Source organism: Anas acuta, chromosome 15, assembly GCF_963932015.1.
Source record: "Anas acuta chromosome 15, bAnaAcu1.1, whole genome shotgun sequence".
In the NCBI taxonomy this organism is placed as follows: domain Eukaryota; kingdom Metazoa; phylum Chordata; class Aves; order Anseriformes; family Anatidae; genus Anas; species Anas acuta.
In genome coordinates, this window is record NC_088993.1 from 5,639,635 (window position 1) to 5,652,077 (window position 12,443).

At 58.7% G+C, this 12,443-nt stretch overlaps 1 protein-coding gene across 9 annotated transcripts in view; it reads left to right on the plus strand.

Annotated features, from left to right (window-relative positions):
* CAPN15 (calpain 15) overlaps positions 1 to 12,443 on the plus strand; it is a 41,031-nt gene that overhangs the window by 10,919 nt on the left and 17,669 nt on the right. For 6 of the 9 annotated variants that reach the window (XM_068698843.1, XM_068698838.1, XM_068698839.1 and 3 more), the window contains one exon: positions 2,571 to 2,890. The exons of the other annotated variants lie outside the window; for them this stretch is intronic. In XM_068698843.1, the coding sequence (XP_068554944.1) occupies positions 2,715 to 2,890 (176 nt within the window). In that variant the 5' untranslated portion in view covers positions 2,571 to 2,714. The remainder of the gene's footprint in view (positions 1 to 2,570; positions 2,891 to 12,443) is intronic. 9 annotated transcript variants of the gene reach the window in all.

The window sequence follows — 12,443 nt, forward strand, 5'->3', positions numbered from 1 at the left end:
AGGGCACCTCCTGGGGCATCTCCCCGCCTGGTGGGAGACGGTCCTTAAAAATAAGGCTCAGTGCTTCCAGAGAGGCTTTTTTTAATTGTCCCCTTCCCTTGCAAGGGTGCAGTTTTCGTTCTCACCTTCCCATCTCGCCAGCTCTTCATTTGCTTGTGGTTGGCCACAGGCGTTTTGTGGCTCAGCGTGGCAAGCAGGTTCATGCTTTGCATCGAGCTGCGGCGATGCCGCTCCTGTTTTCCCACGGCCTTGCCTTCTCTCTCCCCCTGCCCGTGCTCCCCTCTGAACGCTGCCCACCGGCCGCTCTCACCTGCTGCGAGGGGTGACCCTGGGAGGAGGATTTACCGCTTTGCCCGGAGAAATCCGATTTCACGCCGCGCTCGCAGCCCGGCAGCCCACTTAGACCAGGCAGCCTTGGAGATCACCGCGACTTAGCTGGGTTATCCTGCACCTATTTATAGACGCCTGCCTCTGCCCAGCTCCACCCCGCTGGGGGCTTTACCGCCCTGCTTTAAAGCAGGCCCCCAGCCCCTCGGGCTCCCCGCCGCAGCCCTGGTGGAGGAGGAAGGGCCAGGCCCCCGGCAGCGCGTTGGAAGGCAGCAGCGATGCAGGCAGCAGGCATGTCTCTCGCCTCTCGTGGTGAGCTAAAAGTGGCGTTTCCGCGTGTGGGAGGAGGAAGCAAAGGGCTCTGCTTTTCCAGCTTGGGAGTCAGCCGAGGAAGTGCTCTCGAAGCAGCCTGTGGAGCTGCTGCACTTGGCAGTTCAGCTCCGCACGGGGGGAAGAAGGCTGCGAGCTAGCTGAGCATCCTGCCTTCTGCTGAGCGCTGCCTGTGACGAGCTGCACGGGGCTGTGTTTCTCCCCAACTTGCTTTTATTTCATACACAGGTATTTATTTTATCGTGGTAGAACCCAAGTCTGGAGGTGAGAGACAGTTTGGCCTCCTAGCAGGCCTCTCGGTTGCATCCCCCACGGCTTTGCTGCCGCGATGCAGCGCGGCTGGGGGAGCGCGCACAGCCCTGGTGGGGGCAGCGAGGGCTGCTGCAGGGGGAACAGAGCCACCCTAGGTGGGGGCAACAGGTATCATCGGCTCCGGTGTGACTGGAGACGCTTGGAAATGCACTGCCCCTCGTGTTCCGGCTTTCATCTAGCCAAAAAATTGGGGTGGCTGTAAACTGACTGCTCACACAGCAGGAGATGAGAGGGAAAGCGCCAGGGATCCGTTTTGGCTGGACGTGCAGAAGTCAGCGAAACCCTGGCGCTGGGCAGGCAGCTGGGAGCACAGCGTGGAGATGTTGTCTCCAGTCTGGCTGAAGCACAGCAATTACGCAGACCAATTACGGCAAGGTAATCAAGGTAGGGAAAACAGTTTTGGGGCACTTTTTTCCAGCTTCATTTTTTTAGTCCAGGCTTTGCAGGTTACAGAGAAGCCACCGTGACAAAGTAGTTAATGTTCCCCAGTTAATGGCCTAATGCAGGCACATTCCAGTGTTAGGCTCGTAGCAGAACTGCACCTGCTCCTTGAGCTGCTGCATTTGCGAGCCTGTTATCTATCAAGGCCTTTCTTGATCCCTCAGAACAACCCTGGGATTGAAAAGCTGTATTTTAGGAGTCTTTGTTTCAGCCTTTTCGCTGCACAAAGTAGATTCTTCGCAAAGGTCTTTCTACAGCTCATTCATCTCTATAAACCCTGGTGCGTAATTGAATAAGCTCAGCTGTGCTAATTTTTTTTCTTCCTCATTTCTTCTTTTTTTTTTTCCTGTTAAATGTTCCCTTGATCTATTCCTCCTGACACGCATCCAGATTGCCATGCCTTTTTCCTTTAAGGAGAGAGAGATATATGTTCAAACTTCTTTGAATACGAGAGGACAAGAAATGTTTCTGGGGTTTAATTGTGAGGATGCTCAAAGAACAAATCCTAAAAAGTAGGAAAGAGGGTGAAAAGGCAGAACGTTCAAAGCCCCAAGCCTGCTTCTGTGGGTAGGGGGATGCTCAGGGTCTGCTAAAATTGTCTTGAGCTGAAATACTTTATTTCATTGCCCTGTGTGAAGTCGTCACAGGAGCATACTCGTGCAGGTAGCCACTCAGACTGCTCCCAGTCTTACTGCGGTGTTCCTGGGGAACAGCAAGAGAAGGAGATTTTCTTTCACACGCAAGAAAAATGAAATCTCACTGCAGACAAATCACGCTCCTGGTCGCTGGGGTAACTAACGAGCCGGTGAGCCAGCTAGAGCCTGGAGCTTTCAGAAAACCCTTTTTGGGTGTGAGGTTCCCAAGAGCTGCTGGCGGGGGCTCTGCCTGAGGCTCGCTTGTCCCCTCCTCTGCTACTTCACCGTGCTGGGCTCTGGTGTGCTTTCCTCCTGGTGCTTAACTGGCGGGATCCTATCCTGCAGGCAGCAAAAGGTGGCTTCAGTGACGTGGCCCCGCTGGCAGCATGCATTTATAGGCTTCTGAAGCTGGAGGGGTGTTGCTTGAACCGTACCTTATCTTTCTCTCTTCTCTTTCCTTTTTTTTTCCTCCCTTTCTCTCTGTTTGTTTGTTGTGTTTTTTTTTTTTTTCCACCTCTTGATCAGAACCGACCTTCCTTTCTCCGGCGCGTTGGGATCTTTCCAGCAGCTCATGCCGCAGCGCCTCGCCCGTTCCACCCGAGCTGCCCGCGCCGCTGGCTTGGACCTAACCTAGGCTAAATCCCCGCGTGGCCTGGGGAGGGGGCAGCCATGGGGAGCTCTGCCTCGTCGCTGGCCGCAGAGACCGAGTCGGACCATGGCTTCACTAGCCCGCCCTACCCGGGGCACCCAGCCGTGGGCTGGTATAGGAGTAGTCCCAGTGGTCCTGTTTGGGAAAGTGCCCTTATAACACGGCAGCATCAGCACTTACACCACCGGGTGCGAAGGTAAGGAGGAGGGGAAGGAGCCTGCTCACCTGCTTACCTCTCAGCTTCGGCCCAGGCTGCTGCATTCGGGGAGAAATTGCCTTGGATCCTGCTGAGGGTCGGGTTCTTCCATCAGGGCTCAGCTCCAGCCCTGGTGGAACTTTGAGCTGAATTCTCCCCGATTTGGGTGACGCCAGTCAGCGTCCTCTTACAGGGCTGCGGATGTCTCCTGCAGGACAGGCTGCAGGGCTCAGCGCAGCCCCTCCTCACTCGCAGAGGTGGCTGCCTGGGAATGGGATCTCGGTTCCTTGAACAAGCTGGCCGTGTGCTTGGGGCTTCTCTCCCCCCTCCCAACTAATAACAAGTGTCACGGGGGGAGGACTGTGACCCCAGGCTGGCTGGGGGTAAGCAGCAAGAGCTTCTGAACTCAAAAGAGCGAGAGATGCTGTTTTAATGAGAAAGAAGTGAAACGCTTTGAATACCAGATCCCGGGGAACAAAACACCAAAACGGAATGAAAAGGAAAGAGCTCGGGGTTTTGGACCCCCAGTTTCTATCCCTCGGTGAAATCAGCACCTCGGGACGTGTCCCCGAGTCGCTGCCTCTGCCCCTTCCCCGCCAGCCGCTTGGGAGTGAGGAGTTTTTCTTCACGCTGGAGGGCGGGTGTCCTGGTTCAGCCTCTGCCAGGTTGTGAGGTATGTCGACAGCAGCTAAAAATCCTCTGCCTGGGGGCTTGGCTGTAGAAGCTGCCGCGTTTTGTGCTAACCGTGTTGGAGCCGTTGCCTAATGCCTGCTCTGTGTGGATTCCAGCCCGCTCGGCTGCTTGTACTTGCTTCAGCCCGTTCGGAGCCACTAGGTTTTTTAGGAATAGCTGCTTGCTTCTCAGCGTCCCCGAGCTGTTGTGGCTTTCCTCTGGGAGCACTTGCTGTGACGGTCACGTCCCAGCCCTCATTTCCTTGCCTCATCGCTGCTGCCAGTCCCCACAAGTCTGCTTCACGGCGCCTGGTGCACGACTCGGGGAGACCCCAAGGCAAGCGGTGCCGCGCTTTGCTCCTTTGTAGCCCTGTCTGGGGGTCCCTCCTTGAGCTGTTAGGGGTGTGAAAGCAACTGGGTCTTGTCTTTGCTCTCAGCTGTGGGCCCGAGTCCCTGGCGATGCCCAAGAGGCCTTTACCAGGGCTGCTTTGTGCAGCTCCGGGGCTGGCGGGCGGTCTGGGTGCTGTAGGTTTGTCCCCTCCAACTTAGAGGGATCCTGCCCTCAGGATCCTTCCTTCCAGGCTGCTGCTTTTCCCCGAGGAGAGCTGGGGAAGGCGTTGAAATTTCTGCCGACCGCCCCGCTCTGCCTGCGCGCAGCCAGCCTGCTTCAGCAGCGGGTCCAGAATCGGTGCTGAGCTCAGGCCAAAGCGCCCGTGGCTCCCACGGCGAGCCCGCAGCGACAACAAGCAGCAGCTGGCTGCTTTCCAGAGAGGAACAGATAAATATATTGCCCTTTTTTTATATATATATAAAAAAAGTAACTAACTAGAACGAGCCCGAGGAGGTGGGGCTGCCTCTCAATGGCCTCGTCCCCAGAGTCCCGCAGCCAGGAAGGAAGCGGAGTGCTGGGGAGTCAATCGGAGGCTGGGCTGCAGCCCGGGGATAGACTCTGCTTTTCCTGCTGCTTTCCTGGCTGTGCCTGCGGCCACCTTCCGAGCCGATAATGCTTTGGCTGCCGCGGGCCAGCACGGAGCCAAGCCCGCTCGGCTCCGTCTCGCGCCTCGGGGACGGATGCAGCCGCCCCTCGTGCAGCGGCGAGGTGCGGTGCCACGTGGCTGGTGTCGGGAGGGGATCACGGCACCGAGCTGACGTCCAGGGGAGGTTTAAGAGAATATTTCTGCTCACCGCACCTCCGTCCCCCATTGGTGATGAATTGGGGCACGGGACATTGTCCTGGTTGAGTTCCTGGTGGCTGCTCTGTGTCACCACGCAGGGACGGGGCCCTTCAGGATGAAATACCTCTGGGCCTCAACGACCATGGAGGGAGGGACAGATTTATTTTTTTATTTATTTGAAACGCTGTGGAGAAATAAATCTCCCCGCTGTTTGAGGGAAGCTGTTCGAGGAGAACCGCTTCTGTTGCTGGCAGTGGGTGGGGGGGCGCTTGCTGCACCCCTCCCTGCACGAGCCAGCCGGGGCCTTGGCATTTGGGAACCACACGGCTTAAATGTGTGGGAGAGGAGGAGGTCGGTGCGGTCCTGTCGCAGGGGCTTTGAGCCCGTCTGAGGCTGGGGCTGGGGCTGTGGGTCGGGGCAGGCAGTTCCCTGCTTTTTATCAGCAGCCTGCTCGGCTTTGGGTGTGCTCAGAGTTGATTTTGCAGCCTGCAGGAGTGAAAGCTGCCTGCGGTTTGCTCAGGAAGAGCTTTTCCTCATCCCAAGATAGCAGCGTTTCGACCCGTTAGAGGTTTCAGCTCTTATTTCTCCCTGCCGCCCGCCCTCCCAGCCCTTCTCTTGTTCTCCGAGCCTTAGGAGCAGCTCAAAACCTCAGGCAAGGTCACGCATGGAGGAGCTTGCTTGGGGATTTTAGGGATATTCTCCGAGCTCGTGGAATCGCTGCCACACAGCTAACCAAATCCCTCCCCACCTGCACAAGGACACTGCAGATCCCTGCAGGGACCCGCCAGCTCCTCCCGAGCCCCTGGGCAAGGACCAGAGGCTTGTGTGGTTGGGGGAGAGCTGGGGATAACCAAAATCTGCCCTGACTATACCAAAAAAGGGGCAAGGAGAGAAAAAGAGCCCTCTCTTTGGAGCTGTGAGGGGGCTGCCATCTGCTGCGGTGCCCAGGACGTGGCTGGGGATGGTGCTGAGCAGAGCTTGCGCTCCCTGGGGAGCCATGGCGCTGGGTTCAGCTGGGATTTGGTGGGGTTACGATGCCTCAGGGGTCCTGGGTACCTGCTTGGTGGGAGCGCTGCCCCCGGGGCTGTTTGCTTGCTGGTTCTCCCCAGGCACGCTGCAGCAGGAGCGGGGTTCAGCCAGGAGGGCGTGCGGGGCTGGCAGCACCCCGGGCTGCTCCCAGTCCTCCCCATCCACTGTCCCCGCTGGCTGTTCCAGCTGCCCTCTCCCTCTCAAAGCCCTGAAATTGTTCAAATTGGGGCTGTTTAGAGCTGTGGAGCTGTAGAGAAGGCAGAGGATGGCGTGGAGGACTGGAAACTGAAGGTCTTCGTCTGAACCCAAATGGCCCCAGCAGTAAGAGGGCAAATTCCCCTTCCTCTCCCTTGTGCCCCCAGGCCCATTCCCCACCTGTATTTTCCAGAACACCCCTTCTGCATGGCTCTCCTGACTCTTTTCTTGCTGCAGAGGCAGGAGCCTGGCCCCGTGGTTCATGGTGAGTCCCTGGGCCCCTGGGGAGGTGTCACGCATGTAGCCCAGAGCCGTGCAGCAGTCCCGGTCCTCTAAAAGGAGCTGACGGATGGGTGCGGTGACAGCAGCGAGCTCAGGAGCCTGCCTGAGCGGCTGCGAGGAAGGAACCAACGTAGGAAACTGTGCGTGTGTGTGCTCCAAGGGGAGGTACTTGCTGTTCAACTTGGGTTGCATGAAAAACCCAGGGTGAGAGCCTCGGTCTCTTCCACCTATGCTGTGCAGCATCTGTTGGAACACTCATGGAGCTGCCGCCCCCCTCACCTACCTCCAGCCCTCGCTGCAGGCGCCTGGCCCCGAGCTCGCTGGGCACCCAGAGGCCCCCGAGAGGCCGTGCTGGTCCCATCGGGGCTGGAGGTCGGTGCTGGTGCGTGGAGGGGACGGGGCAGCGCGTGCTGGGCAAACCCTCTGTGGGCTTTTGTTCCCTCGCGCGGAGCCGTCCCGGCGCTGCAGGGCTGCCACGGACAGAGGGGCGGTTGTTCGGGGCTGGGGCCGCATGACAAGCAGCACATCTGGCTGCTCCTGCCCCCGGATCGGCAGCCTGCCCTCGGAGCTGGGCTTTAGCGGGATCTCTCCATCCCAACAAACTGCCCTGGGCTTTTATCTGGCCTGGGATCCCTCCCGTGCTCCTCGCCCTGCAGCTGCAGGGTGGGGAGAAGGAGGTGCAGGTGGGCACCAGCAGGGTCCTTCATCGCCCTGGAAGCCTCGTTTTTAACCTGCATACCTCGAAAAAGTGCACGTGCAGGAGCCGGGAGCATCCCCTAGATTCCAGATTCCAGCTGTCAGTGCTGAGTGACCAAGGCCAGAGGCCCCCAGGGTGCTGTGTGAGTCGGAGGGGCTTCTGCTGACTGCTGGAGCAGGGCACGTGTCGGAGGGGCTGCCTCAGCTGAGGCCAAGCGGCAGGGAAGCTCCTTGCACCTGAAGGACCTGGATCCAGCACCACTTCTGCCTTCTGGCCCTTTTGTAGGGGCAGGGGATGAGCCCTGTGTGGTGTGCCGCTGAGAAGTGCGGGGTGATGCTGCTTTTTTTGGTTCTTTTCCTTCTGACAAGACCCAGGGTGGCTTTTAGAGGCTCAGGTATCTCTCTCAAAAGTTGCTCGAGCCTTTTCCCTGCAGGCCTAGTGTGCAAAGCCGCATCTCCTGGATTTGCAGGGTGTGATTTAGCTCATCTCTGACCGTGGTGTAGGAACGGCATCTGTGTCCAAGCAGCGCTGGAAGGAGAAGGTGGAAGGCAGGGGGTGGTGGTGGGGGCGTCCCTCCTCCTGCCCTGGGAGCAGCCTGAGCTGCCCCAGGCCTCCTGTGCCGCTCGTATCCAGCCGGACTTTTCAGCTGCTGTGGGGACGGGTGGGATTCTGCTTCCTGGGCTCTGCCTGTGCTCCCCACCCCTCCCCGCACTCAGTCCACGGCTCAGCACTGGGGGCTGGGGCGCAGAGCTGGAAGTGGCAGCTGATTTATTCGGTGGAGCTGTGAGTGATGGGAGCAGACAGCTTCGGAGCCGCGCTGTGTCTCCTGATCCATCTCTCCCCCTTCCTTCCTTTCATCCTCTCTTTCTGTTCTGCCACTCCTCTTTGCGTTTTGTTTTCCCAGCACTGTAAGGTGCAGCATCAATCTCGATGGAGCGGCGCTGCAGGCTGCTGGCCACCCGTAAATCTCCTCCTCCATCTCCCCACGCAGCAGGGACCTGACGCGGGAAGTGAGGGCTGTGGAGGAATCCTGGCTGTGCCTGGCTCTTCCCAGCTGTGTCCCTCAGGCTGTCTGGGCTACAGCAGCAGGAAAATTCTTCTCCCAGCCTCGACTGGGTGCTGAGACCTGGTCCGTTGGGAAGTGGAGTGTGTGACAGCCTCTAACACGGGACAGGAGGGAGCTGCAGTCGCTGTTCTTCGCGTGTGTGGTGTCTGAAGTTGTTCCTTGTTCTGAAGACTTATTGAAGGTGGTCTTCATCTTCATCCTGGCAAGCAGACCTGTTCCTCCCAGCCTACCCAGCGCACGCAGGGGCTGGTGATTTCTGGTGCAGAACACACACGTTCTCCACAGACTGCGCTGCACTGAGGCCAGGTGTTAGGGGAGCAGAACAGAAGTACAGCCCGTGCCTTCATCTTAGCCTCTTCTTTGCACTCTTTGAAGCTTCAAAGGTGTTTTCTTTGCTGTGTTCTTAAAACGCTGGACACGTGTTGGAAGCTGTGAGGCTGGGCATGCTGGAGGTCAGCAAGGCTTCTGCCTCGGTACCCAGAGGAAACCGAGGTGCAAAGGGGAAAGGCAAAAGCAGAACGGTGCTGGAAAACCCTGAGATCCTGCGGGCCTGGGATAGCTGCGATATTTGCAGAGGGGAAGCACGGGGGCAGCAGTCCCTGCAGTGTGTGGGGGCTGCAGGGCTCTGACTCCAAACAGTTTTCTTGTCCTCGCCCTGCTGTGCGCTCCGGGAAGGGCACGCTCCTTGGAGACAGACTGCAGACCCACACTCAGAAAGAAATTGCTTAACTGGCTTAAAGTCAGTTAGAGAAATGGAAACAGCAAAGAGCTTCTTCTTCTTCACCTGGACTTCTTTCCCCTGCTGGGGTTGCTTTGGGAGTGGTTGCTCAAATGCCCCTCGAGTGCAGGTGGCTGCGTAAGGGGAATCGCGTCCTTGGGTCCCAAGAGTCCGCCCTCCTGGCTGACGCTGTTCCAGCTCCTCAGAGGCAGCAGCTTAATGACTTCAGAGGCTTGCTCCTTTCCTTGCCTCCTCCCCTCCCTGCTGGGGGCAGGGAAACCTTTACTGTGCAATGCAGCCTTGGGAATCGGCCCATCGTTGCCTTTCCTTCCAGCCCTGTGCCAGGCGCGGGTTTTGGGGTGCGCACAGGTCCCGGTAGCTCCCTGAGTCCTGGGCTCAGAGGCATGCTTTGTTCTCTTAAGATTCTCCCTGCCTGCGTGCATAACCCCCTTAATAGCTGCGATTTACTCCAATAAATGAGGTTGGAGAAACCTCACAGAGCACCCAGGATTTCCCCACCAGTGGAAAATTGGCAGACGGGGGAGCTGTGTGCGGGGCAGCAAGGAGCAGAGCCCACAAAGACGGCGTCAGCGGAAACAGAGCAGTGTCTGGAAGCCTCTCATCTTCCTGCTGGCACTGCTCGATGTGGCTCCAGCTGCTTTCTATTCCGGGATGCCGGGATGTGCGTTCCCCCGGGGGCTGGGGAGGACACGCGAGGGCTGTGCTGCCGGTACGCTGCTCTCTGCCTTCTCACAGCTCGCCAAACCCCGCGACTTCTGGGCCGGGAACAGTTGGGTGTCCTCGACCTGCTCGATTCCTGTGATCAGCACTGTTTGTTGGCCTGCTCCAGAGGGCTGGAAATCATGAAGCTGGCGAGTAGGAAGGGGTTAGAGGATGGCGGATAGTCACTGCCAGGGCTTGAGAAATGCACGTTTGGTTTCTGGGCTTGGTGTAGACTTTGTAGACTTCTCATTACAGAGCCCCTACAAACAAGGAGCTTTTAGTTCCTGACCTCCCAGACCGTGCACACTGCACAGCCAGCTGGGCTGTGTCTGATAAGCTCTTGGTGCCTGGGTGAGCATCCCCCGGTGCCGCGTTGCGGGGTGCCCCTTAGCTCTGGCTCTCACCCCAGAGGCCCCCATGCCCCAGGTTTGATCCCTTCCGAGGCTGAAGGCTCCAGAAGTGACCCCAGGGCTCCAGAAGTGACCCCAGGGCTCAAGCTGTGACCCCCCAGGACAGAGGTATGTGCTGAGCCATCCCGCTGCGCATCCAAGCGCCGTGTCCAGCGCGTGCTGTGCCTGCTGCCCCCGGCACCCCGCTCTTTAGCAGCCTGCTTCTTCCGAGTCGCTGCGATCTCCCCGGGTGAGCGATGCGTGGAGCATTCGGCTGCCCGGACCCTCCCCTCGCCGCTCCAGCACGTAAGCCTCTGTGTGGAACACCGGCTGTGACAGCAGGGGCCCACCCTGCTGCAGGCTCTCGCCGTTTGTCAGAAGAAATCGCTTCTCCAGCCTCGTGCGTGGAGGAGATGCCGTTTGCACCGAGCCCGAGCAGCACCTCAGGCAGCTTCTGCCTCCCCCCTCGTTCTTCCTCCCCCCGAGCCTGCGAGGGGCGCGGAGCCTGCCCAAAGGAGCCTGATGCAGCAACAAATTCGGTGCCGCGCTGCGTTCATCTCTCTGCCCTGAAATAACCCGGGAAGAGGAAGAGCTGGAGGAGGTGGATCCAGGAGGGAGAAAGGCTGGAGCCAGCTGTGAGGTCGGTGGGATTTACTGCTCTGTGAAGCCTCTGCTGTCCCTGCAGGGCCAGGCAGCCCTGGTCACCACGCGAGCCCTCGGGGGCATTGGTGGCAAAGGGCTCGGGACAATCCGCCCTCCACAGCCACTTGTAGCCGTGGTGGCTGCATCACCGTGCCCTGATCTGACCGTGGGCTGAACTCCAGGGCTGGCAGCCCTTGCCAGAGCTCACCTCTTTTCCCCTGTCCCTTGGCGATCTTTCTTTCCTCCCGCAGATCAGCGCGAAGCTCGTTGGCCGGGTTATTAAGTCGGAGCTGCTTTCCCGAGGCACAGGGCTGGCTTAGCGTCTCATTAAGGCCCGTTAATCACCCTAAAGGGACTCTGACAGCCACTGGCAGCTGACCACGCTGCCTCGCTGCCTTCCCTTCTGCCAGGACGCTCGAGGTCCTGCCTGCAGTGCCCTGAGCACGGCTGGGAGCTGCGTGAGATGCTGCCACCGCCGAGCTCGGTGGTCTCGGGGTCCCGAGGAGTTTCCCCCTTTGGCAGCAGTTGTGCGAGGGGGGCAGGATGACGGCCAGGTTACAGCCACGGCTCAGGAGCCAGAGGCTCGGGGCTCTGCTTCCTCCCTCTGCCAGCGCCTCGCTCGTTAGGCCCAGGGCTTGGGGGAACCCCCAGCCTTTCTCTGCCCCCTCCGTTCCAAAGGGCACCGAGCTGCTGAGTCCTGCTGCTTTGCTTTGTTTGGCAAACTTTTTGTATGGGCAAAAGGAAGCTGGTGAAGAGGATGTTCTGCAGCTTCCCCGGGTGCCGTTTGGTGACTGTGCTGATGCTCTGAGGTGTGAACCCACACAGCACTAATTGGGATCTCCTGGTTCACTGCTGTTACCAACTTCTGCGCCCTTTGTTAGTGAAATGAGTTGGTGTAAGAGCAGCAGGAACAAACGTGATCTTTCTGGCTGATCCTCCCCAGCGTGTCCTCCTGGCTCTGGCGTGGTGGTTGTAAATCCTCTCCCTGGTGTTCCCCTCCCCTGATTTCTCCGCATCTTGCACAAAACTTCAGTGGGGGCTTGCAGGTTTTTGCTCCTGGTGGGACCACCAAGTTTCTCAGGCACCTGCGTGATGTTCAGCATCAAACTGGTCACAGCTGGGGCCAGACCAGCAGGGAGCCCTCGGGATTTCAAGAGCAGAGCCTGTCCCCAGCGTGCGACAGGGCTTCTCCTTGCAGGATGCTCTGGGTGCGTTTGTCCTGGGGTTCCTGCGCTCCTGGTCTCACCCAGCCCCTTCCTGGCACACGCTGAGGTGTGAGGGACCTTGCTCCACGGAAGGGTGGTGCCAGATCTTGTCCCAGGGGCTGCGGTGCCATTTGGTCAGTCCTCAGCGAGCTGCTGGTGCCAGGGCCGTGGCTGCTCTGCAGGGATCTCCTCTCCTGCTGTGTTAAGGAGCCCCGGGGTGCCCGGGCTTCAGAGCCCCCGCCCGTCCTCTGAACTGTTCCTTCCTAACCAAGGGGATCTTTTCAGAGTTTGAAGTCTTTCATTTACCTTCCTTTCCGCAGCAGCACTCAGCCTCCTCCACGTGTGAGTAATTGCAGATTCCCTCCTGCTGGGGCCGTTGAGGTGAGCATGTGGAAGCGGCAGCACGCGTTTGTACCGGATTTGTTCTCAACATCAGGGAGCAGGCAGGGCTCGGGGGCAGTCGCTGGCACGTGTGTGCAGCCAGTGTCTCGCTCGTGCCGCATTCGGGGGGTCTGAAGGGCCAGCGGCCAACGCACGGCGCCTCTCAGAACGTTTTGTCAAGGCTTTTTATAAAAGCCAACTCGCAAGCAGGTAATTAGTTCATTTAGTAGCCTGCCTGTAAGACGCATCGTCTTCATTTGTGGGATTTACTTCGGAGTCTTAAGATTCCCCCATTTCAGTTGCTCGTAAATTTTGCTGGGCAACTTGATTTTAAGTGGGAAACTTTCTGGATGACTCTGCAGACCAAAGATGGAGTGTAA